The 24,481-nt window shown below is 44.4% G+C and overlaps 1 protein-coding gene across 3 annotated transcripts in view; it reads left to right on the top strand.

Moving 5' to 3' along the window:
* Nucleotides 1–21,615, top strand: part of SPRED2 (sprouty related EVH1 domain containing 2) — a 66,868-nt gene extending 45,253 nt beyond the window's left edge. For all 3 annotated transcript variants that reach the window (XM_063328392.1, XM_063328391.1, XM_063328393.1), the window contains exons 5-6: nucleotides 17,530–17,679; nucleotides 18,130–21,615. In XM_063328392.1, coding sequence (XP_063184462.1) covers nucleotides 17,530–17,679; nucleotides 18,130–18,780 — 801 coding nt within the window. In that variant the 3' untranslated portion in view covers nucleotides 18,781–21,615. The remainder of the gene's footprint in view (nucleotides 1–17,529; nucleotides 17,680–18,129) is intronic.
* The last annotated feature ends 2,866 nt before the right edge of the window (nucleotides 21,616–24,481 follow it).

Genomic DNA, 24,481 nt, shown 5'->3' with positions numbered 1-24,481 from the left:
CTATGGGGCCAGGGCAGGCTCCCTGCTGTGTTTTGACCAGATCCTGCTGACGGCTGGCATGTTGTCCGCATCTGTCCTTTTGTCACGGCTCCGGGAGACAAACAACAGCAGGCAGGGTTAAAAGGTGACTTCCTGTGCTCCGCAGCAAAACTGTCATTAGCAGCTGCTTCCCAACTACCTGCCAGCAGTGATTTATGGGCGCTGGGATGGGACAGGTTGGGGGGGAGGCACCCACTGGAGACAGAGCAGTTTACCAATTTGTGCTGTTTTGTCTCCCAAATTCACCAGCTGGGGCTGGATGTCACACTGGACTCGCATGCCGCTCTTCTGTGCTCGTCAGAAAGGGGATGACCATCGAAACATGCCTTGGGCGAGTGTGACCCAGCTCTTGCTGGGTGAGACGTGGAAATACTCTGCATTAAAGCAGTGAAAAGTAGTCTGTGGAAAATGGGAAGGGCATTTTTGCTGAAGTCCAACCAGCTGACATGTAGGGACCTGGGAGTGCTCCTGTATTTCTCCGCATTCTTGATTTTGTGGCTGAGTGTTGATTTTTAAACTTGTAGGGTGCTCTTTTACTGGGAGGAAGAAGTTGTTGCCTTAAAGTAGGTATTGCTTTACATTGGGAAAGTTGGATGAAGGGTGTTCCAGCTGTATCAAAATCACTCAAACTCCTGCATTAAAACTGAAGAGACAAAACTGCGAGAGATTTTTTCCCCCCTAGTTGACCCCAGGGAGGTGACAGATAACCCCCTGCTGTGTAGATATTTATGGCGGAGGAGGAGGAGGAACCAAGCTACTTGATAGCATTAGCAAGGAGGGAAGCTTCAGCTGCGGTCGGCACCTTGTTGGGATCCAGGGGGACATCCGCACCGGGGTTGTGCCCTGCCTGGCAACTCTCTCTGCGTGTTGCGTGACCTACAGAGTAGTGAGAGGGACTACACCGATGGTGGTAGCTCGCGTGGTGCCATTGGTCAAGCTGTCACATCGGGGCAAGTGTATTGTCGTACTCCAAAAATCAGGCTTTAGGAGCACCTTTGTTTCGCTGAATATTTATTCTTTGCTTTCCTGGGATGGGATCTCTCCTTTTCCTGCAGTCTTTAAGCTCTTTGAAGCTCTCAACTTCCTGTTTATCTGGTAGGTGATGGTGGAGCATGAAGTCTGCATAAGCCTGAAGCGTGGAGGGGTTTTAGACTGGAAGAAATTGATAGGGATGTGATATGTTTTATTTTTACCCTTCCGTTTCATTCTTTCTTTGCACTTCTTTTTTGACTTGTGTATCATAATCCATCTGGTCATCCTTGCACACAAAACTTCTTTACTACTTCCCTGTAAACTCTTTTCCCCAGCCACAGCGGTGGATTTTTTGGGTTTGAGGTTGTTTTTTTTTGCTCTGTTTTAAAGAGAAAGTACATTTGTTCTTTTTTATTTCCTAAGGTGGTTATTAAAATCTTCACAGTCCTCCCCCTCTCCCACACATGCATGAATAAACTTAACTGTGTGCGGCAGAATTTTCAAAAGCATCTGCATGATTGAGTCATTTAATCAGTCATTTACCCATCTCTGAAAATCCCAGCCATTGCTGTTGCCTCAAATATTTGGCCCGAGGTCCTGCCCCTCCTTGAAGATGTTTCAATCTGTTCAACCACAGCAGTCCGAAACTTCACATTTCTTATGCTGCTTTGCAGATGGCCACCCCAGCTTTATCTTGCATGTCACCACTGATGTTTGCACCAATGTAACGATACCGGCTTTAAAACAACCACTCTCATCACATGTGAGCACTGACCCTGATACGGCTGTTGGATATTGATTGACACAGGGCTCTTATACTGCCCCTGATCCTGTTAGCTTCAATACTGCTCTGTGGGATGATGAATTTGGGCATATTGTTGGTGTGCAACTCGTACATCATCTGTTTCATTTATTTGTCAGCACATAACCCTTCCGGGCATCCAGCAAGTTATTTACATGGGGAAGAGAAGGTTTTCCTCAGAGGCAGAGCTCTGCCTCAGGCTGTGGTCTTGTGTGGCTTAATGGAGAATCATTTTGTTGTACCAGAAGGTGGGTTTTCTGTTTGTAAGGGGGTGAGTTTTATGCAGCTGTTGACTGCATGAGCATTTGCTTGGGAGGCATCCCTGGTGTCGGTAGCCTTATCTCTTCCCATCACTGTAACTTGTGATGCCGAGACGATAACTTGGGCAATCTTTAAAAACAGGACTTTGCCATCTAATAATTTTCCTGTAGATTAGACCTACAGCAACTAGATGAATCAATACAACCTGCTGTTCTGAAACTGATACCTGACAGGGCAGAAAGCAAAAGAATATAGAAATAAATGTCACTGACTTGAGGAGAAGAATGCTTATTTCTAAAATGAAATCTCCGTTTAGAAGTTTTAACAATATGTCGTTGTGTTTCTTTAATTCCAGATCCTCAGTAGAGCCCATAAATGTTTTCCATATGTTAGCAAATAAATTTCTCCTGTCTTGTACATTATAAATCGTCCTCTCAAGAGATGCAATCTGAGTAAGACTAGCCATCCGTTCTGTCTCCATTGGGGGAGACGTTGTCATTGCAACGGTCTGAGATTGTTCTGTGTGTCTTCATCCATCCAGCCTGCATCTTCAGCCTTCTTTAATTAACATTCGTTTCAGAAATAATGTTTAATAAGACTGAATATATTGTGTAGTTCCTCAGCCACAGAATTTGCCATATAATTGAGTTCTTGTGCAAAATCTACACTTTTACTTTCAATTACAGATAATAATCCCACATGACCGTGAAGCGAAAAATGTGAATTGAGTCCAAGGAAAGAAAGGTCAATGTCTTCCAGAGTCTGCAGAGTGCCTGAAATGGTCTCTTTTAGCAACCCATCTGAAAAAGCAGAGGTGTTTGTTCCGAAACAAACCTTATGACCAGTTCAGTTGAAACGCCACTCATGCGTTTTTCAGATAAATCCTCAGCCTTGCGCCTGCTTCAGTGCTAAAGAAAAGACACCCACTGGCGGGAGCAACAGCTCCCATGGCGGTTCTGGTTTGTGTATCTAAAAATGACTGCAGTCCCCTTCTGGGTTAATGGGAATGTAAGGGAGAAAACAACAAAACTCAACCTTGCGAAGTTTGATATGGATGCTACAGTTGTAACTGTTTCATGTAATCAGTAATAATCTTTACAAAATCCTAGTTTTTGTTCAAAATGAGGCTTGCAGAGTTTGGCAGGTAGAGGTGATCTAGAGGTGCATGGCTGAGCTGCATGGCTGCATTTCAAGACACCTAGACTCAACCCGTTGCTTCTCTTGCTGACTCCTGGCTAAATGCTTCTTTACCTTGGTTCCCCAACTCCAAGGCGGGGAAACTATTCTCCTGCTTCACTGAGGTGATGTGGACTTGGTTGCTGCCGCCACCACTTTCCTTCTCAGGCTTTTAGCAGAAGTCTTCAGACTCACGTTTTCACCACGAAGTTGCGTGTTTGGAGCGATCTTGCCTTTTTCTCGGCAGGAACGTGTGTTCCTGTGCTGGGGGATGTTCGAGTTAGGAAGTTTGTCATGTGGCTTGGACGCTGCTGACAGTCATTTAAGAGACAGACACAATTACCCATTCTCCGCCGTAGCGGTGCAGATTGTGGCAGATGTTAACGTTACAGTCCTCCTTGCATCTCTTCTGGTTTCCTAATTAAAAAAGCAGATTTCTCCCTGCTGCCTTTTCCATGAAACCTTTTCCCTACTTTCATCTCCCATGTGGGCCTCAAGCGTGTTACAGCCTCACTATTAAAATTTATAAGATTTATGTTAGTTAGATAAACACTAAATCTAATTTTTCTTGCTGGCTTGGTCGTTTCACGTTCAGATGGTTCTTTTAAAGAACCACTGTAGCTCTTTTTCTTTAAAGTAGGCGTGTGGAAACCCAGTCCAATTACTTTGGAATACATTTGTAAGTTCTGTGTGATGCTGGAGCATCTCTCGTCCCACCACTCCGTGGAAAATAATGTTGCTGAGTAGAGAAGCATTGAGTTGCAAGATTTATTTCTTTCACGAGTTGCACTCAGGGATTGAGGAGCCGCGAGAGCCTGCAATTTCCTTTTTCTTAAGGCTAAGCTAGAGTAACAGAAAGGAAAAATGCCTTTTTGGAGGAGCAGAGCTCGGAGTGGTGGGGGGGGGGGTGGGCGGGGGGGGGTTTTGCGGTGCTTAGGTAGTCACCGTGAGCAAATCCACCTTGTTTGCTCTGTGAGGCTGAGCAAAGCGATTAGGGGGTTGTCACAGTGATAGGACTAGATGGCTTTACCTATGGTATTCTTCTTGCTCAGCAGCCAGCTGTGATGTCGATGTGTGGCCGAAGGGTGCGTTGCTGCTAGCCACATCCTCAGATGTCTGGATTTTGGGCTTGCGCTGTAAACCACAGCTGTTCTAATTCAGATTTTAAAAGGAAGAAAAAAAAAAAAAAGTACTTGCCAAGAAGAGAGAAATTCACACACAGAAACCATCAGACTCAAATCCCTTCCTCCAAAAAAAATAAAAAGCCTTTCCTGGCTTTAAGCAATGAACTAATGAACTGGACTAAGATTTATTCATATTTTTTATAGTTGCGTCTCTGGAGTTATACACAGTGCTCTGGGCATCCCCGTCCTACACTTGAACAGTCAGTGCAACACCAGCCCACCAATTGCTCATCATATCTAAACACGGCTGTTGCTCTTCACACTTCAGCGCTGTAAAATCTGCCTTGATTTGTTCCAGCAGACAGACTACCAAGGTAGTCCTGGAATCTGAAGTCATTGGTTTATCTGTGGTTTAATTGGTTTTTGTTTTTTTTTCTTCCTCCCATTAATACCACAGTGTATTGTCTTCTCGATGGAATTCTTCCTGGTTTTTTTGTCAGGAGGGAGGAGAGATGCCACTAAACCAGTGAAAAGATCCTGAATATCCAGCTATTTTAAGGCTAGCCTCTTTTTATTCCTTTTTTTTTCCTGCCTTTCTTCACCTTTGAGTTAACTTTGGCCACAAGAAATTCCTGTCACTCAATGGCAATAGTTACAGATGCTCAAAGAGATTTTTCAGTAGGGAAAGTCAAGGGGAAAGTTTTTCTCCAGGTGTCAGGTTTTTTTATAGTGTTGTGTTTCTCCCTTTCTTTCAGGACCTCCTGTTTGTTTTAAGTGATGCTGGAAATTAACCCACTTATTTTCTTACTCTTTCTACCAATACGAGCAAGCTATACTCACTCTGATAATTTAGTACAATGGTTGTTGTAGGAAATATGAAAATTGCTGTGGTGTGGAGGTACGCGGTATATAAAATCAATTTATTCTTACATATATAACAGATTCATGAGATGTAAATGAAGTGAAGAGCTAAGGGGAACCAATAAGAGGGAGAACCAGGGGTTAGATTTGAAGCTTTATTTGCTTTCCTTAAAAGAAAGGAGGGGGAAGTGGAGGTCTTGCACAGTTTATGTATTGCTTTGTGTACTTATATTTTTTTGCTTTTGGGTCAATCTCTGGTGGGCAAAGCAGGCTTTTCTTGCTAGCAATCAGGAATATGCAATTCAACACAATTCCCAAACGCACTGAACTTCAGCTGCTTTGGCACTGTTTCAGTCTAAGGCTTTAAAACAGTAAAAACACCACCTCCTTTTTTTTTTTTTTTTTTTTAAAACCAAACTATCAGTCTGGTTGTTTTACCAAACACAGTCTTCAAACTCCTGAGTCCCTGGCAAGAACGGGATCACCCAACCAGCACTACAATGATTCCCGAGGGTCTGGCATTTGATTTTATTTTTTTTTTTTTAAATTTATTTTTTTTTCATGTTAGCCCAAGTACAGGAAGCTGTCCTTCCCTGCAAATATCAGCCCACTGAGAGCTTGGGATGTTCAGGGTGTCTGTGTGAAGACAAGGCAAGGAACATCTGTCATTCGGTAACAAATTATTAAGCAGAAAATATCTGTATTGCTATCAGATATTCCAAGTCTCGCTGTCATGTAGTTTTTACATAGCTAATTATAGCAGTGACTTGAATGTGTCGAGCTACTTTGCTGAGGGTAAGCAATTTCTCTTGTCACAATTCTTCCTCTCAAGACCATTTTTTTTGTAGTGTATTTTCTGGCTCTGTACCGTTCCCACATACAAACACAGTTGGTTCTGCACTGGGATTGGGATATATCCTGCAGGAAACTGAAATATGATCTTCTGCTGTGATGGAAGTTTCCTTATAGCTGTATCTTGCCAGAACTTGTAGGTGTTGTAATTTGCGCACCAGTTAAGTATTGGGTTTTGTTCAGTTTGCCCCAGCAGTTCAAAAGAGATTTTTGTCAGATTTTTTTTGTTTCTTTCTCTTTTTAACATGCGTTCTCCCCTTTCCCTGTGCTTAAATAATGATCTGGTGGCATATTTTAGTGTGCTGGAGCTTCTGATTTTATACTCTGTTTAATTATTATGTATAACTAGACTTGCATTCATTTCAGTAATCTTCAGATTACTGAAAGCCTGTTTTCTTGTAATGTGCCATCACCTGCGGCTTCAGGATGAGAAGGGTCACCAGCAAACCTGCCGGTAGGATTCCTTGTCCAAAGGTGAATTGGCCGGTGCCTTCCCAGCGGTAGTTTCTAGCCTGATGCGTTTGTGATCTCCGTGCGTTGTAGCACCGTTTCACAGTTGCAATCAGCTAGCTGCGTGTTTGTCTTCCGAAAAAAAATAATTTGGCTGCGTAGTAATGTACTTAAACTATGTGATGAGTTAAAGTGTGAAGCTGTTTATGAGCGTCTTCCCTTTTAATTTGTCTGGAGCTGAAGGCTTTAGTGCCTTTGTGTGCTTAAGGCACAAATGTGTCAGAAGCAAAACATAGCCAAGACAAAATTGCCCTTTCTTAACATACAGAAGAATGGAGGGGAAGAGATTTCTCGTTCTTTACTTTTTTGTTTTAAAGGATTATTTTTTAACCTGGATCAGCTTGCTAGTTGGACTTAGCGCATGGCCCCGCAGGCAACAGCAGCAGCCCAGAAAAAAAGGGGGGTGAGCATCCCGACGGGGAGCCCGAATTGCTTGCTGCTGACAAAGCCACCCCCGAGACCCCTTGCTGAAGGTGGGCTTGCTGTTCCTCCCCAAAAGCGGCCACCGTGGCCCTTTCTGTTTCCCTCTGATCCCTTGCCCTCAGCCGGGAGGAGCGTTTGCAAGTATGGCTCGTCTTTTCCGTGTTTGCCGCTGCGGTTTTGCCTCCCTCGGCTTGTCATCGAAGCTTCACAGGCTGGGTTTGCGGCCTTCTCGTTTTGGCCTTGCTTTTGTTCAGCTGTGGTTCCCCAGGCATTTCTTTGGCATTATGTAAAGGGGATCTGATTTGAGGCAAGACACCCGTGAAAAGCAAGTTATTTTCCAGCCGGCTCGCTTCCCCCCACCTTGCTTTTGCAGCCCAGCCGTGCCAAGAGCGGAGCCGGCGTTGGCGAGCAGGAAAGAGGTTGCAGAGATTATTCGATGTGAAACCCCAGCCGAGGGATGCAACTTGACTTGATGCATCTTTAGCCTCACTGTTGCTGAGAGCCAGCCGAGCGGAGAGGGGCTCCCGCCGTCCCCCTTTTACCAGCACGGCTGACCCCATGCTGAGCCAGCCCAGGTAAGTGAACCAAAAACTAGCCCTATAAAAGAAAGCGAATACTTTTCCGGTGGTTTAGCTCCTCCAGCCAGCTCGCTGTAGGGCTGGAGAAGCAGAAGTGCTGGCTCAAGGGAAACCGTAAGAGTGATCGGCTAAGCAGGCGGCAAAAAGTATCTGCCGCCCCGCTAATGTTCATTGTGCCACCTGAAATTTGTCGCGTAGCCCCTAGCCGTGGATACACCACCTTCTGCAAGACACCTTCACTGTAGACCTTTGCTGTGCTTGTGCCGGTGGTACAAGTAAGGTTGTTCTTGCAGTCGTGGCTGAGGCTGGCTTAGTATTTATGGCATTTGTCTCCTTCGTGTTGCTGCTGCGAAATTCATCCTTCAATTGAGACGAGAAGGAGATGACAGGGTAGCTGAGGGGGGGGTGTTATGGCCGAACGTTATGCTTTTACCTTGAAAATACATAGTTGATGTTACTGTAGTTTTCCATTAGGTTCTTTTTTTAATCCGGGCTATGTAATGTTTTGGCCGCGGGCTGCTTGAAAATTTCACAAAGACAGAAGATGGCCTTTTCCATTATTTTAATACAGAACCGAAGGAAGTCGCTGCTTTCAGCAAGCAGCTGTATCTGTAAGCCGCAATCTCTCCTGCTGCTGCATCCGAACAAAACGTTTTGTCCCAGGGCACTCATGGGAGGAGGCATCGGGGACGCCGGCCGGATTTGGGGTGTCTCACCCGGCCCTGGGCGCTGCCTCTGAAGGTGACAGGCGGAGCAGACCCCACGCGGGGTCTAAATGCGGCTGGAAAGAGGCAACCTTGGCTGGGGGACAGAGCGATGATTGACAACTTCCCGCGCTGCAGCAGAAAGGATTAGGGAATCGCCACCCGGCACATAACCCGGCTACACTGGTGGGGCCAGAAGGATGCGAGTCTGGAGCGAGCTGGCAAAGCTGTGGTCAGTCCCAGCACCCCAGCCTCTCCGTGTAATTTAGAGGGGGGAAAGCATTTGTCCCCTCCGGGTGCCGAGCTCAAGCATTGGTGGTAATATGAAGGGACCTGGGTCAGAACCACGGGGCAAATGACTTTGCCCTGCTCTTCGGGGGGAGCTTGTAATTTCCACATACTGTTTAAACGCTTGCAGTTCTAATTAGAATCTGTTGTCTCATGTAACAGGTAGAAAATAAAAGAAAGAAAAAAAAAAACACACCAAAACACAGAGAGTTCAGGTCACTTGGAGCGCATGCCCAAGTTTTGCTAGTCTAACTGTAATTTGGTTGCAATGTTTTTTGGGTTTTTTTGTTTGGAGTTTCTTTTTTTGGAGAGCTTGGAAAGGAAGAGGAGGAGTTTGGTAAAGCTAAGCAATGAAACGTGCTTTTACATAAAGCTTCAAGAATGACTTTCCTTTAAAGTGGTAGGCTACTTGCACCCCTGTAATGGAAAAAAAACCCAAAACCGAACCCTCTGACGGACAAAATACTGCAGGATGGTACTCTCCCCCTGCCCCCAGGCATGTGTTTGGTAGTAACTGAGAATGACGAACAGAATACATGAGTCTGGGGAGCTCAAAATGGACTTCTGCCCAGTACAGAAATGCATTATAAACAACTGCATCTAAATAGCCCTGTTTCGTTCCCTCACCTGCCTAATGTGTTTTGCCAAGGGTCTGCTCGCCCTGTATCTCGTAAATATTTTACGAAAATTAAATCAGAAGTAATTATAGGGAGCAGTTCATCTGTCTCTGGTTCTGTCTGCGAAAGGGGAAGGAAAGGCAGAAGTAAATAAGGACCATTGCATTTTTAAGTGGAGCCTGACATATTTGCAGTGCATGTGAAGAAGGTATTTTAAAAGTTTGCATCAGCTGTTGCGTTCTATTTTGGTGATAGATTCCAGCTAAAATAATGTGGATGCTCGTAACTGTGTGAATAAATGACCCCTAACTGGCTTCTTAAAATATCGTATCAGTCTGCTGTGGGAAGTTTGCATTTAACTGTTTTTTCCCCTCTGTTTGTAACCTGATGTATTATATAGGAGGAGCGCGCCGCTGAGTTTAGAGGCTGCAGCGTTGAATTTGTATGAAGTGAAGACGTTAACAATTGATTAGGTACACCGATTCTTCTAGCTTAGCTAATCTAATTTTTGTTAGCATTGTTTTCTTTCCCCCCACCCCCCAATCTTATTTTCTTCCTCTCCCCCGCCTCTTGTAAACCTCAGTGTAGAAGAGCTGAGATTCAGCGGTGAGTTATGTGGAGCCATCTGTTCCCAGCTGCGCTCAGCAGCAGCGCAGGCTCGTGCCATCCCCTGTGCACGTGCAGTGTTTAACACCCCCCTGGCTGAGCTTCGTTCCTTTATTTCCTAGCATCCCTACCCGTCTTCCGAAAGGAAGGCATTTCACCAGCATTGGATGTGCTAAGTTCCCTGTTGGTGTCTTAAAATTAGGAGCTAGCGCTTTCCAAGCAGCTCTGCTGATGACAAGTGGGTCAAAGACAGAAGAGTTTAAAGAGGGGCTGGCACCCACCTCCCTTTCCAGACCCCCCGTCTCTGCCTCCTGCTTCTCCTGGGGACCCTCCTCTGCCATCAGGGCACAAACCTCTATGGGTGGTCAACTGGGGTCAGGGAGCTGATATGTAAAATGATTTGGGGCTGGATTCCTGTGGTTCTCCACCCAAGCATGCACACAGAGCAGGTGATGGGGCCGGTGGGAGGGAGAATCAGGCACCATCGCCTCCCCACGGTGGAACGGACCTCAGTGGCCATCTCTCATGGCCTTCGCAGAGGACAGCTGTGGCAATGTGGTTAATATTACTTGATAGGGGAGGGAGGCTTTGCTAATCTGCGGAGCTGTACGAACACAAATATTGGGCAGCTGATCATCCCGACAATGTTGTAGTCCGCACTGGCATGTCATTTCCAAGGCATAAACAGATTAACAGAGCCCTTTATGCAAAAAGCAAAAGCTTGCCTCTGTCCCTGGGTGGTTTTGAGCAATCGGTTGGTTTAAACAGTTCACAGGTTTTGGTAAAAAGATCCCGCTGAAGCGATGTAGTTCATTCCAGCATGGAGAAATCCAACCAGGCCAATCCAGCAAGGAGGAGTTTTAGGAACGAAGAAGGAAACGTAAGAGTCCTGGTAAGGAGAGGCCGTGCAGATTCACAGGGACACGAGCACCTCATGGGTTGGCAGAGCCATCCCACTCTCACCACTCTACTGTGGGATCGCTGTGCTGCCTGGGAAGCGGCCCCACTCACTGGGGCTTGTGGTTTGGGGTCCGTCCCCCCCCCAACATCCTGGTTCTCCTTTCTAAGCACCTGATACAAAGGCTTTTCCATCCATCACAGAGGTGTGCCCAGTGGTGCAGTAAGGGCAGCACAAGGGGCATCGTATAGGAAGGAAATGTCACGTGTACCCGCTGCTCCTGGGCTGAGTCCAAGCAAAATCGGGTCTGTCTTAACTCCTCCCTCCGACTTTTGCAGGCATTTCTCTTCGTATCTGTTCAAATGCCTGCTTTTGCAGAGATGCGTCTGATGCCTTGTGTCACTGGCAAGTAGTGAAACGGGAAAATCTCACTGAGGTTTCCCCCTGACCACATCAGAGGGTTTGCCATATTGTCTGATTCTCGTATATTCTTTTTCCTCCTCGAAGTGAGCTGTTAAGCCGCGTCTGTGGCCCATGCAGAACTGACCGATGGTGCCAGGAGCGGGTTTAGCATTAGCTTAACAGAGATGATCTTGTGCACCGAATCCTTGTAAATGTTCCTTAAGTTTTGCTGACTTAAGAGAGCGCAGCCACCAGCATCCTTCTGGCACTAAAAGCCAAAACCACAACATTTAAAAATAAGAATAAAAAAGGTAGCAGTAAAACTATCTAGCTTTCTGCACTTTATTATTGGTATTTGTGTAAGTGGTGACTAGGAAACAGTCCAAACATTTGAGAAATTATAGTCCTGCTCTGGGTTTAGAAAAATCTGAATCCGTGCTTATTGTAATGGTTGTGTATAGCCACTTTGTCTTGGAGCTATACTGGAATATGATCTAATGTGAAGCTTTTCCTTCAGGCTCTCTGCAAGGGAACAGGACTGGATTCAGCTCCAGCGGTCCTCAGTGGATGAGAGTGTCAAAATGTTTCAAAAAAGTATGGAAGTGGTTTTCTTCAATATTAATACCTGTCTCGTCTTCAGTGATAGGAAACAAACAGGAATTTGATGGAAGCATTTTCTTCCGTGGCTTTATCTTGCCACGACAAATTAAAAGCTTGTGCTCAGGAGCCAGGAGTCTCAAATCTTTTTTGATTTTTTTTTTTTACACTGAACCTTTTTTAATACTTAGATAATTTAAGCCCCCTTTGAAGTGGGCTGTCCTGAATATAGGGGGCACAATTACAGGTTTATGGAAAATGTCAACTGTTTCCTTTCCTCGTTTTCTTGAATAGAAAGAGGTGTTTTGAGACAAAAATTAGGATTTTTGTTCTTCCCCTCTCTGTGAAACTCCAAAGTGCTGTATCTCTTTAGGCTTAAAAAGAAAATCTAGAGCGGAAAGGAAAGACTTGTTCTGGCAAGATTAAGCTGAGGGAGTTCTGCGAGACTATATTTTATCTTAATTTCTTTGGAAAAGTGGAAGTTTCTTTGCCTTGCGTCCGAAATAGCTCTCAGACTTCCTCTTTGTGAAGTTCATAAACAGCAGAGGCTCTGCAGATAAACTTCAGATTGGCGCTTAGCTTGGTATTGCTCGCTTGCTGTACCGTTTCGCCGACTTTATCATTTTTCCTTTCCGTATTGATAGCACAGCTGTGTTTCCCCTTATTCCAGCGAATGAAAAGGGCCAAGTGAAGAAGAGCTGGCTTGTGCCGGGGCTCCTAAGGGATCGCACCTGGGCATAGCACACAAACAAAGGGCTCTGGCTGCCTGTGGGGAGCTCATCGCACCGGTCTCAGCCGGAGGTCGTCGGGCTACGGTCGGGGGGGAGGATGCAGCTTGCTGGCTGTCATTTTTCCAGGCTCATCCTCAAGCCGTGAATTGGTGAGAGAGCTGCGTTTCTTGTCCTGGGGACAGTGAGGATGTCTTTTCAGTTGAGGAGATGGCCATGGGCTCCGCTTTAACATGCCCAAGCTTCCCAAAGTGAACACAGGAGCCGCTGCAAGGAGGTTTTGTTGTTGCAGAAGGCTGCCTTGGTAAAGATGAGATTTTGAGCCCCCAGGGAGCAGGTCGGCTTGTAGAGGGCTTGGGCTTTTGCAAAGGCCAGGCTGGCACGGGTTTTTGATTTCTTTAGGACCATTATTTGCGAAACTACTTGTTCAACATCATGATACTTCTGTTCCCCCTTGTCCTCTCCACCTCATGTAACCATTAAACATTTTTCCTAGAGGGAAAAAAAACCCCATCTTGTCTTGCTTGACCCACGATTATTTTTGACAGCAAACTTGTGAATGCTTTAGCTGGCTGAAAGCACTTCTGCAACTTACAAGTGACAGAACTCCATAATTCCCCTCTGGCAACTGATTTCTGACAAGCAGATTGTATTGCTTTGTAATTTTGAGATGAATCTTTCTTCTTTTTCATAGTCACCCTCGGATGTTGCATCACACAAGGTGAACCTATTCTGTAAAGCCATTAGGGGCAAGGTGATCAGTCCAGTTCAGGAGCAGGAGAAGGCTTCTTTTTCTCGTGGTTTTTATGATAGATACTTATCTCAGAATATTACTTAGGCACCTGATTAGCCGCCTGTTCTTGTGTAACAAATCCATTTCAATGAGAAGTAAACTGCAGTAAATGATTAACATAATCTTCTTTACTAATGACTAGGGTTTTTTAATTTAATGAGTCACATCTGAAAGTCTGAGGGGAAAACAGGGACACTTTTTTTTTTTTTAAGTGATCACAGTGCAATCATTTGCATGTAGAAGCCCGGTGTTGTTTCTCAAAGCAGCCATATCAAACATGCGGTATGTGTGCTTGCTCAGATACGTACAGCTCACTTGCAAAAGGAAATGTGTTGCACGGGTTTTATAAAATTACTATTATGGTCATGATTAATGATTTTGTTATCCAAGCAGTGAAACCGCAAGACTTTGCGACCGCCACAGCGATTGCAAAGCTCTAGTACGTGCAGCACAAATTTCTCTAATTGAGCGTTTGAGGGCGTGTTGAAACAGAGTTTGTTGCTGGACTCCCTGTTCCAACAACTTTAGTTTTGGGTTCATTTCTCTTATGTGGCTACTGGGCATGTTTTCAATAGATTCCCCTCAAAACCAAATACCGGAGCTGGATTGGTTTCAACAAGCTTTAGAGGAAGACAGCGTTTCTCTGACAGACCAGTGGCTTGATGGTTTGGGACATGTTTTTCCATCAGTGAAATAGCCTGGCTCTGGAGACCACGACCTTTCTAGACATATTCCTGTAGGCAAGTGTGGTCTGTTTGGGTGACCTGCAACAAACCTCTCATGTCTGCCACTTCCACCATCCTCCCCAAAATTTTCACTGCTATGCTGGTGGTAGAAAATCCCAGCCAAGACCCAGGCTTGTTGTGGGAGACAGAAGTTGTTCCCAGCTTCTGTTACTGAAAAATTTTGGCCATCACTACAAACAGTAGTGGCAGCTGGCTGAAGGTGAGGGTGCCTTTTCTTTGAGAATGTGCCTGATTTTCACCAGTCACCAAGTCCAGGGTCAGTCCCAGTGGAGTGGTATGGAGAGGACAGTATGCTTTTGAAGGCCGGAGCATCATCATGCCTTTGATTCTTGGCCACTTACTTTCTTCTGGGGGCTTCCATATGGCTTCAGATTTTAATTATGGGTTCTGTCAGAAGTACCTCCTTCTGTTTGAATATCTAAGCCTGTTCCAGTGAATGCCTCATGATATTCTGTTTTGAAGAATACCAGAAGAATAATCTCTTCCTGCTTACATTCCCACGGGACTCACAGTTCAGCAGACTACTTCTCTTCCCATTTTCTACCCTTTTTCCCCAATCTTCAAACCATTAATTCCTATGTGTCGAGAGCCTTTTCTCCTACAGGAGTTTGAAACTTTGATGGGGGACCTTGTTGGAAAGCAACAGTGCTTTTCCCAGGCCATGGTCAGCAAGGTAACCCTGCAGACACTGCGTTTGTCAACCAATTGCCTTTAGCGTCACCAACCAGGAGGCAGCGTGAACTTTTTTACAGACGATTGAACAGAGACCTAGTCTCGGATAGCTTGCTTTCTCCTGTTCTGAGTGCTTAGAGTAAGTGTTTGTGTTGGCAAACTGCCCCTCTAATCTTGAGGACATTGAACGTGGAAATGCAGCAATTTTTAATAAGGTGAAAGCGGAGGCCAGAGCCGCAGCCTCTGTGGTATGCTGCAAACAGGTTTTGTAGCCATGTCAACACTTGTGGGGGAGAGGCTCGGTTGCCCTGCTGGGTCTGAAGGAGAATAAGGTGTGGAGGAAAGCAAGGGTAGATAAGAATCGGGCAAGATAAAAATCACTACAGCCTCTTTTCCAATTGCCTGTTGCAGAAATACTGCCTTCCCCGAGAGGCAGCAAATAGCAGGCGGCTTGGAGGGCTGGTTATAGCTCCCAGCTGCCCCGCTGAGATTATCTAGCAGTTCTATCCAGTTTGGGATTTTTATTTTCATCTAGGTGGGTGAGGGGGTTGCAGGCCAGTATGTGCAACCTCCTCCAGTTGGATAATTTTCCCAGGCTTCGTTATTTTGACCATGAGCACCTATGATGTTTTCAGAGGGTATCCACAAAAGGCTTGTCCCAGCAGGGCTTGGCCGCGGTGCCAGTGGAGGTGAGTGGTCCTGCTGGCTGGCACAGCACCGTGTTATGGCCCTGCCTCCTTTTTGGTTCATGCCAGTCAAAGTGTAACTTTGAGAGCACTGGATGAGGCTTGCCAGGACTATGGGGTGTGTGCCTCTGTTGTTGTTCTGAGAAGCTTGAATTAGAACTTGGCATCTGGGTCTGCACCACACACGGCGCTGCAAAAAGGTACTCATGTGAGGTGGCTGTTGTAACTAAACCCTAACTCTTCCCAGGTTTTCCAGTTAGGTTGGAAGCATAATGTTATTATGAAGTACTGGCTTGTAGGAGCTGCTCATTTTCTTTTGAAACATCCCCAGAATGTGCTAGATATTGTAGGACCTAAAGGTACAGGCACAAGAAATTAGCTTTGAAGGGTTTAAACCCCAGATTTGAAGTGCCTTTGTCTAATAAGTTATGAAGACTGGGCTGATGAAACCCCGTTTTAAAAAGAGCCTGACTATCAGTGCAGTTACATTTTAGAGGTGTTGTTAACTATCTTCCAAGAGTTGTTCTGCTTCTAGGTACTTGTGTAAAACAAACAAACAAAAATCACAAAAAAAACCAACAACCCACACATACCCAAAACAAACACGTGCATTAAAAGTCTGTTCCTCGTGGGTGGGTCAGCCATTCATTCATTCAAAACTTATCCTGCTTGTTGTACCTCTCAGATAACCCAGCCTGGCTTTACATCACACTGCAAACACATCTGAATATTTGCTTTCAATAAAGTAAGTTGGGAGTTCAGTGCTTTTAACTGCTACACCGGTTAAAGAGAATCAACATCTATTTTGTGTTGTAATGCTTTAAGGTGTGCTCACCTTTGGACAGAGTCTTGCAGAGCGCTGTTTTCAGAATAAACAAATATCCACAATGAGTGTTCTTGTATTCTTGGAGTAACAGACGTGTCTAGTACGATTCATTGGAAAATAATATTTAGAGAGTGCATTCTTGACAGGGGGAGAAGGTTTTTCAGGTAAAACCAGTCTTCTCGCGCTACTGATACAACTTTTCTCCGCTTTTGAGGTTGTGTCTTTAGCCAACTGTTGTGTCAAATAGGAAACCTTTCCCTTGGACTCATCCTAGCTGCAGCACAGCTTGTTAGCTGGAGGGGGATGGAGATTTTTCTTAGTTCAAAGCACCAATATTTTAGGTATTTCAGGCAGGTGCAATGTTACAACTCTTCTAATCATTGTGCATGGAGGTTCTTTTTCCTGCTCCTCATCTGTTAGTGCATTTAACAGCTGTCGTCTTGATATTGATGGTAATATGAAAAACCCCAACCAATCTATGAAAAGAATTAGTGGTCAAAACTCTGAATGTCTAGATATTGTATGGAAACTATTTTAACCAAGGAGGGGCTATGGAGAGAGGGTAGCTAAGACTGGTACCCCACTGTGTATTTCTCCAGGAGGAGAAATACATATACTAAGAAGCTGCGGGTGTTGGCAACAGCATGTTATTGAGTGATATTTCACCCTTTCATGATTGTTGTTGTGTAATGATGTAACTAATTAACCTAAAGAAAGTGCTCACCGTGAGCCAGGAATGTATAAAAACACAAGTAACATTCATTGCACATTAGAGATTAGTGACAAAATGAGGAAAAAAAAAACCAACCCTGAATTTTTTAAAGGAAAGCTGGCTATTCAAGTAGCCTGTGATGAACTGGAATTTGGTGAGTGTTCGGAGAAGAATGTGTAAAGGAGTTTTTGGCTTAATGGGGCGCTTGCAAGTCATCAAAATTGCCAGTATTTTTGTAGCCTGGGCACACAGATCCTCTGTCTGAGTCTGCCCGCAGGACTTACACAATTGCATCATTTGATGGAGTTTAACTTTGCTCTTCAGAGGTAGCTTCTAGCATGAAAGCTCATCATCCCGCAATGCCCAGTATAACAAGTAACATGCCAAGCAAATACGAGTGGTGTTGGTGAAAATGTCATGGGTAGGCTATGGCATATTATTTTTCCATGTGTGTGGCAACAGCTTTAATGGCCTGGCAACAGATCTGCCTCTTTCAAGTATTTTATGTGAAACTTTATGAAGCTGCCTGCTGTCAGGTGTTGCCAGTATTGCAGGTGTGCGCAGAGTCAGCGAGTGGCAAAACATCTCTTTTAATACCGCGTGCAGTAACAGCTGAATGTATGACGATTTTTTTCCCCCCTTTCCATTTAAAACAGAATGCTACAGATAGCTCCTCTAACTCCTCTCAAAAAAGGGAACAGCCTGTGCGAACTCTGGCTTCTCCTGCATCCTGCGAACATCGAAGAATTTGCACTCGTGGACACCTTCACGACCATTATAGCTCTGACCACTACCATCTAGAACAAGTAAGGTTTCTTCCTAGTGTTGCGACCTAAAGGGCTGTGTCTGCTATAGCTAAGACTGGTGTTTAGTTTTCCCCCCCACATCCCTGGAAGACCCCCCCCTCCCTTCCTCCCCTTTTCCTTCTCAGTTAGCTTTACATGGCATCCAATTCCTGAAAAAAAAAAGGGGGGGGGGGAGTGATTTACACTGCAATTTAATATGTTATGTTGTACCATGTAAACAGTAAACACAGACCATTGTAGGTCTGTGACAGTTGTACTCATTCCTAATTGTACTCGTTCCTGAGCCAAAGGCTGAAACTCTGTGATGGGTCATGGCGAAGGGCGTACAAAGAAGGAAAGACAAAACTGTTAAATACTGGCTTTTCACTAAGCAAGGAGACAGTGATTGCTGGTAGCAAAGTGAGCTTATTTATCTTTTTTTCCTCTTCATCTCCATCTCTACTTCCGCAGTCAGTACCGCGATCCTACCGGCACGTCAACTTTCCAGACGATGATGAGGAGATAGTGCGCATCAATCCTCGGGAAAAGATTTGGATGACTGGATACGAGGACTATCGCCATGCCCCAGCACGAGGAAAGAACTTTGATCCTGATGACATGGACTCCTACGTACGTTTTGCCAAAAGCGAGGCCTCAAAACACGAATACACTTATCCTTACGTAGACAACTCGGACTTTGACCTGGGTGAAGATATCAAGGGTGCTGTGATAAAGACTCAACCTGTCAAATTCAAGCCCAGGCGGAAGGAAGATGGTGAGAGGTCGCGGTGCGTGTACTGCAGGGATATGTTCAACCACGAGGAGAACAAACGGGGTCAATGCCAGGATGCTCCAGACCGCGTCAAGACTTGCATCCATCGAGTGAGCTGTATGTGGTGCGCAGACACTATGCTCTATCACTGTATGTCCGATCCAGAAGGAGACTATACAGATCCTTGCTCGTGTGACACCAGTGATGAAATGTTTTGCCTCCGGTGGATGGCCCTTATAGCCTTGTCTTTCATTGCTCCATGTATGTGCTGTTACTTGCCGCTTCGGGCTTGTTACCACTGTGGGGTCAGGTGCAGGTGCTGTGGTGGAAAACACAAAGCTGCTGGATGACTACAGATGCATTCAAAGTGTTACGTTTTTCCTGTAGTTCAAGGAACACGTTGGTTTTGGAGCATTGAGATCACTTATTTTGATGCAGCCACTGTGCCCAACAGCATCCAGAAACCACCAGTTTGGATCACTTTACATTCGGTCGTCTGGGGCTCACACTGCATTGATTTGCTCATCAAGTGTTCTAACTAACTAACCTACAGCATAGACTTTTGTATTATTAATCTGTAATCAAAACAGACTGTCTTGTACATGTTCTTTCTTTTTCTTTTTTTTTTTTCCAGTTAAAATGAGTTTGAGAAAAGAACTGCTTTAAATGGTGGTGGATTGTAGAACATCTCCAGGCTGTGTCCGTCTTGCCTCTGCGGTACCATCAGCATGTTAGCAAGCTTTGGCATTTCTAGAAACGGGGTGGTGTAGTGAATGAAATCTCACTCGGAAGATATTTTAACTTGCTGTCAAGTTATTGTGTGTGTATAGAAGGTGTGCTAGTAACAAACTTGTACCACAACACAGTATTTCTGTCACTGGTTTTCTTTGGGTTTTTTGTTCTGTTTTCCAAAGCCAAAATAGCCATCTAAGCTGCAGTTTCTCTTCTAGAGTCCATTGTCATTTCCTTCAGCAAACATCTTAAATTACTTCTCTGTTCGTAAAGCTCTGTGAACAGAAAGCAAGGCTCAGTTTCCATAGTCACATAACCATTGAGAAATCTGGTAGTTCTCCTTACCTGTAATCATTTCAGACCACTACTTGAAAGGGAAACTTAAATTTTAGGGTTTTCTTTTTTCCCTAAATAACATTGGAAAAACAAAACTGTGTTTTCAGAGTTCTGCCCAAAAGAAAGGGAACTTCTTCATTAGCCAGCCATGTAATGATCTGTGAATAAAACACTAAGGTTCCAGATGAGGAAAATTGTTGTTATGCAAAGAATTACTAACAATGCAACGTCAAAAGCACTATTATGGCAATTCTGGGGAAATGCTGCATTAAGTGGTGGATTATATGGAAAATTGTATCTGTCTGTTTGTTTTCTGTACAACACATGAGCATGAGAACATACGCGTCCACGGTAGAAACTACATTTAGCAATCTAAACAGGTATTTAAAATCAAAAAGCCAGGATGTCGACCACCACTTCCATTTCCTGACCTGCAGTCCCAATCCTCCAGATGCTTACACGAGTCTCAAATGTATTGCGTGTGCAACCGTTGTTCCTGTGACTCTGTGTGGAGGATTAAGCATGTGAGTCTTTGCAGGAGCCAGACCGAAGCGTCTCCCTGGCTTTCCTCTCCCCAGTTCACCACCCAGATTTATCAAGTGGATGCATAAGGTGCATACAGCAGGATAAGATTACTTTAATTTTTTTTTTTAATTTTTTTTTCTTCTAAATGTCATGTTGTCTTGTGTACAAGGCTTGTAATTAGCTTGGAAAAAGAGTATTTTTCTAATATATTACAAGGAATAGCCAAATAATTTTTATTAAAAAAAAAAATGATTTAGTGCAGTGAGCTCTAACTAGCATAGTACAATCTGAATACTTTGAGGCAGCTAGGGATTGGCTTGTCAAAGCTGGCACTGCTGTTCCTGCCATAATTTCTTTCTGCAGTAAATTGCCAGTGGGCGCATGTCCTTTCCCTCCCTCTATTGCACATTGACATCAGTCTTAAAAGAGGAATTTTTTATTTTTTTTAATTAATTTGCCAAATAAATGTAAAAGGAACGCTTGCCATTCTTTCTTGGTGGAATGTCCCAACGGTTCCTCTGAGAGTTAATCACAGCTTTTTAGTCAACCATGAATTAAGTATGCAATGTGCTTATACACTATAGAGTTTGGTAGGCTTAATTCGTAGCAGTTGCTGGGGATTTTTTCGGTTGGGAAAAACAAAACAAAACAAAAAGAATGATAGTGGAAAAGGGATGGAGTGTTACACTCTGGGTGATGTGTCTGGGTTTGCTGAATGAAATATAAATATTTTGTGCCTAATAGCAGTTGACAAATCTCTCAATGGTGTCTAGTAAACATCAAGCCAGCCTCGAAAAAAAAAAATAAAATTAATGGAACAACCTTTTCCTTTTATTTCTGTTGTCAAAGTTGTTTCATGTAAACAAACATCTGTAAGATCTTCTCTCTATAAAGCACAACACTACAAAAAGATCTTACAGCTTTTTGTCCGGTCTTGAAGTGCCCCTATTTATTTAAGTAAAGTAGACATACTCCAAGCCTTTCTGTATGTCTGGAAATAAAAGTTAAAAAAAAAATCCCTCTTTTTTTTTTTTTTTTTTATTTTTTTCTTCCCCCCTCCTTCCTCCCTCTTCTCTTGGGTTTCTGTAATACTTGTAGATTTTGCTGCGTGTGTTATTTGGTTTGTGAAGGCAGTGGTGTAAGGGCACAATGATAGAAATGGGTGTTTTTTTGTAAATATTTCTCCTTAATTTCCACACTGCTGCTGAACAGTGTGTAGCGTTCTCCCAGTCAGCTTTGCAATACTGACATCAATCATTTGAGAGAAATTATTCAGATTTTATTTTTGTATCTGTGGTAACAAAACATTAACCAAATTATTTTTTTTTCTGTTGTGGAAAGTTTTTTGGGTTTTTTTTCCAAGCTATCGCTCAACGTTAACAAATTAAAGTGCCTGAAGCCTCATCATTATTGTATCTATATACTAAAAGTTAAAACCCTGTTGTATTGATTTTTATAAGCCTTTTTACCTCTGTGTAAAAAAAAATATATATACAAGTGTATGATGTACATTTTAGTTCTTAACTTCTTTTTTTATTGTTTCTAATATGTATGATCAGTGTAGCTATTGCTTTAAAATGTACCATGTAAATATAAATACATCATATCAAAAATGACACCGTTTATTGTTATTCAGCTGACTGGAAAATGAGGGGAAAACAAAGTGGTGCCAGGAAACGCAGGGCCGTTGCCAGAGACACCTCCCCAAGACCCTGGTGTTTCTGAGAAAAAAAAAATGGATTTATCTTACATTTTTTGGTGGCAAATGTGGCTAGCCTTGGGCGTGGGCCAGTAGGGAGCATGGGTGCAGGTGTTTTTTAGGTGGTTTTCAGGTGTTTTGCATGTTTTGGTGGAGGATGCCCCTGGGGTGGCCTGGCCTGGTGGTTCCCCGCAGGCCGCAGCGGCCATGACAGGTGCTGAGATTCCCCTCCTTCGTTTCTCATCCCATGCGCAGCTTTGGTCTGGAATTAAATAAGCTGCGGGGAGGTTTTGTATTTTATTTTGTTTCGCTCAAGCAGAGCAGTCCCAAAAAGAAAGGGGAAAGCGGAGAGAAAGGCCTGCAGATGTGGCCGCTGAGCGAGGGCCACTTTGCTTTTTGAGGGCTGGCTGCTTTGAGGACGACACTGAGGAGAGACGCCTGGGGTAGCTGGCACTGCATCCCCGCCCGGCGGGGTTTAATGTGGGCGATGGAAGAGGAATATCCCAGTTAAACCGGACACTGATCAGCTGAGAAAACCAGAGGGAAACTAGTGAGTATATCAGAATTTTACAGTTATTTCCAGTGGGAGCTAGTCAGACCAATGCCACCCGCTTCTGAAAAAGACCAGTTTTATTTTTCTGTAGATAAGTGAGAACCCAATGAAGCCATTGCTCATTTTTCATAGAATCACAGAATGGTTTGGGTTGGAAGGGACCTTGAAGATCACCCAGTTCCAACCCCCTGCCATGGGCAGGGACACCTCCCACCAGACCAGGTTGCTCAAAGCCCCATCCAGCCTGGCCTTGAACACCTCCAGGGATGGGGCAGCCACAACTTTTCTATGTGCTGCTGCTTGTTTTTGCTGCTGAATAATGAAGCTGCCTCAAGGGGCATGTAAAAGGGGAGGCAAAAAACATGCCAAACTATATGTGTTCTTCTCAGATAAAAAGTTTGCTCCCTGCAATGACAGTGCTTTGTGTCATCCGCACCCACCCAAGCACATGGGGTGATGTGCCAGTTGCATGAAAAACCTCAATGGTTTAATTTGTCACAGCTTTGCTGAGATCCTGAGTCCACATTTCCTTTTTGTTGGTTTATATTTGTATTTGTGTATTTCTAGAAATATTACATCCTTGTGTACAAGTGTGTATTTGTTACCATTTTTTTTAAAGAAGGATTTTGCAGGCCTCATGAGAAGTGCGTGCACTGTGAGTGAGGTGTTGTGTTCAGGAGGACTCTTGTTGCACACAAAATCCCTTGGTCTGCGTTGGTGTTTGCTGCATCTGTGGCTAAGCTGAGGGCCAAGGAACTCTGATGGCCTGTTGTTTCCGGTTCATCATACTCTTGACTAATTACAGCAGGAAGACTTCAGTGCTGTTCCCTGGCCATTCAAATTCAGCTTGTCCTGCAGAAGGCCTGGCTAAGCCGTGTTTATCTTCTTGCAGCCTGCAACGTCCTCTTCCTTTTGTCTGTGAATCAAAAGGGTCGCTTATGCCTGGGGATTTCTAAACAAACCAGTAAATGGTTCGTTTGGACTCTGGATATGTGGGTGTAAGCTTGCAACCATATGAAACAAGGTTGAATATTTTATGGCTTTAAAAAAATAATTTCACTAGTAAATGTAATACAAATTGCACTTCAGAATAATGTCCTTTCACCCAGGCTGAGTTTTAGCTGCTGACAAATGCAGCTTGGCATTTTATAGCAAAGAGACTTGACACCAAATGTGCCTGGGTCAGAATGGCTCTTCCCAGCCTCTCCTCTCCCCGCTTTGGCAGCAGGAGCAGTGCCGACACTGCCCACCCCCAGGCCTTTCTCCTGGAGTGGCATCCTTGGGTTCAGACAAATGTTATCACACCAGTCCCACCTCTGTGAACTTTTCTCCTTGTAGCCTGTGAAACTGAAGAGACAGAGGGCCAGGAGAGAATTTGCTTGGCTGTACTCACTCAGGAAACCTGCAAATACTTCCAACAAGCCTCTCCTCATAAAAGCAGTATCAGGTCAGAAATCACAGGAGGAATGGAGGGCGACTGTGAGGGATAACCAGTGAGAGTGGATCTCTCCAGGTACAACAGCTCTGTTTTCCCGCAAGGCACGACACTAACAGTGTCGAGTGTTTATCTGGAGTGAGTGCAGCTGCCCAGCATTACCTTCAGGGGCAGAATTTTTGCATGAGGACGGTTCACCCGGCCTCCTTCAATCGCTCAGTAATAAAAGGTTTTTCTCATTCTGCTCAGAGAGCTGTAATTTAAATAGGCAAAATGGACTTATCCCTGTTGGGAAAATGAGTAAGTCCAAGAGAGTTAGAATGACTTGCATAATGTCACATAGAGAATTTGTGGCACAAGAATCCTAAGCACAAGTCCACCACTGTCTTCATCCAAAGGTCATCTCGCCTGTCACTGTCTGAAGATTAACTGGGAGGTTTGGGCTTCTGCCGGAGCCTCGCTGCTTGCAGCACAAACCAAACCAATCAGCCCAGTCAGCAAGGAATGTTAAATCTCCTTTCTCTGCTAATTCCACTTAGAAATGCAAATTGGAAGTAGCTGTCAGGATGCCTGGAAACAAGAGGTATCATCGCATGTGTTCCCCATGCTTATCGCAGGCAGAACTTGGCTTCTCACACAGACCAAATGCAGCCTTTTTCACAAATCGTTTGAGAGCAAGCTTGCAGCACTAGCAACCGGAAATGCTTTCCTTTCTTCATCACACGATGCTAGATGAGTTAACATCCTCCTAACACCTTGTCCTTTTCCAGG

This window comes from Chroicocephalus ridibundus, chromosome 3 (genome assembly GCF_963924245.1).
Source record: "Chroicocephalus ridibundus chromosome 3, bChrRid1.1, whole genome shotgun sequence".
Taxonomy (NCBI): domain Eukaryota; kingdom Metazoa; phylum Chordata; class Aves; order Charadriiformes; family Laridae; genus Chroicocephalus; species Chroicocephalus ridibundus.
This window is presented reverse-complemented; position numbering and strand designations above follow the sequence as displayed.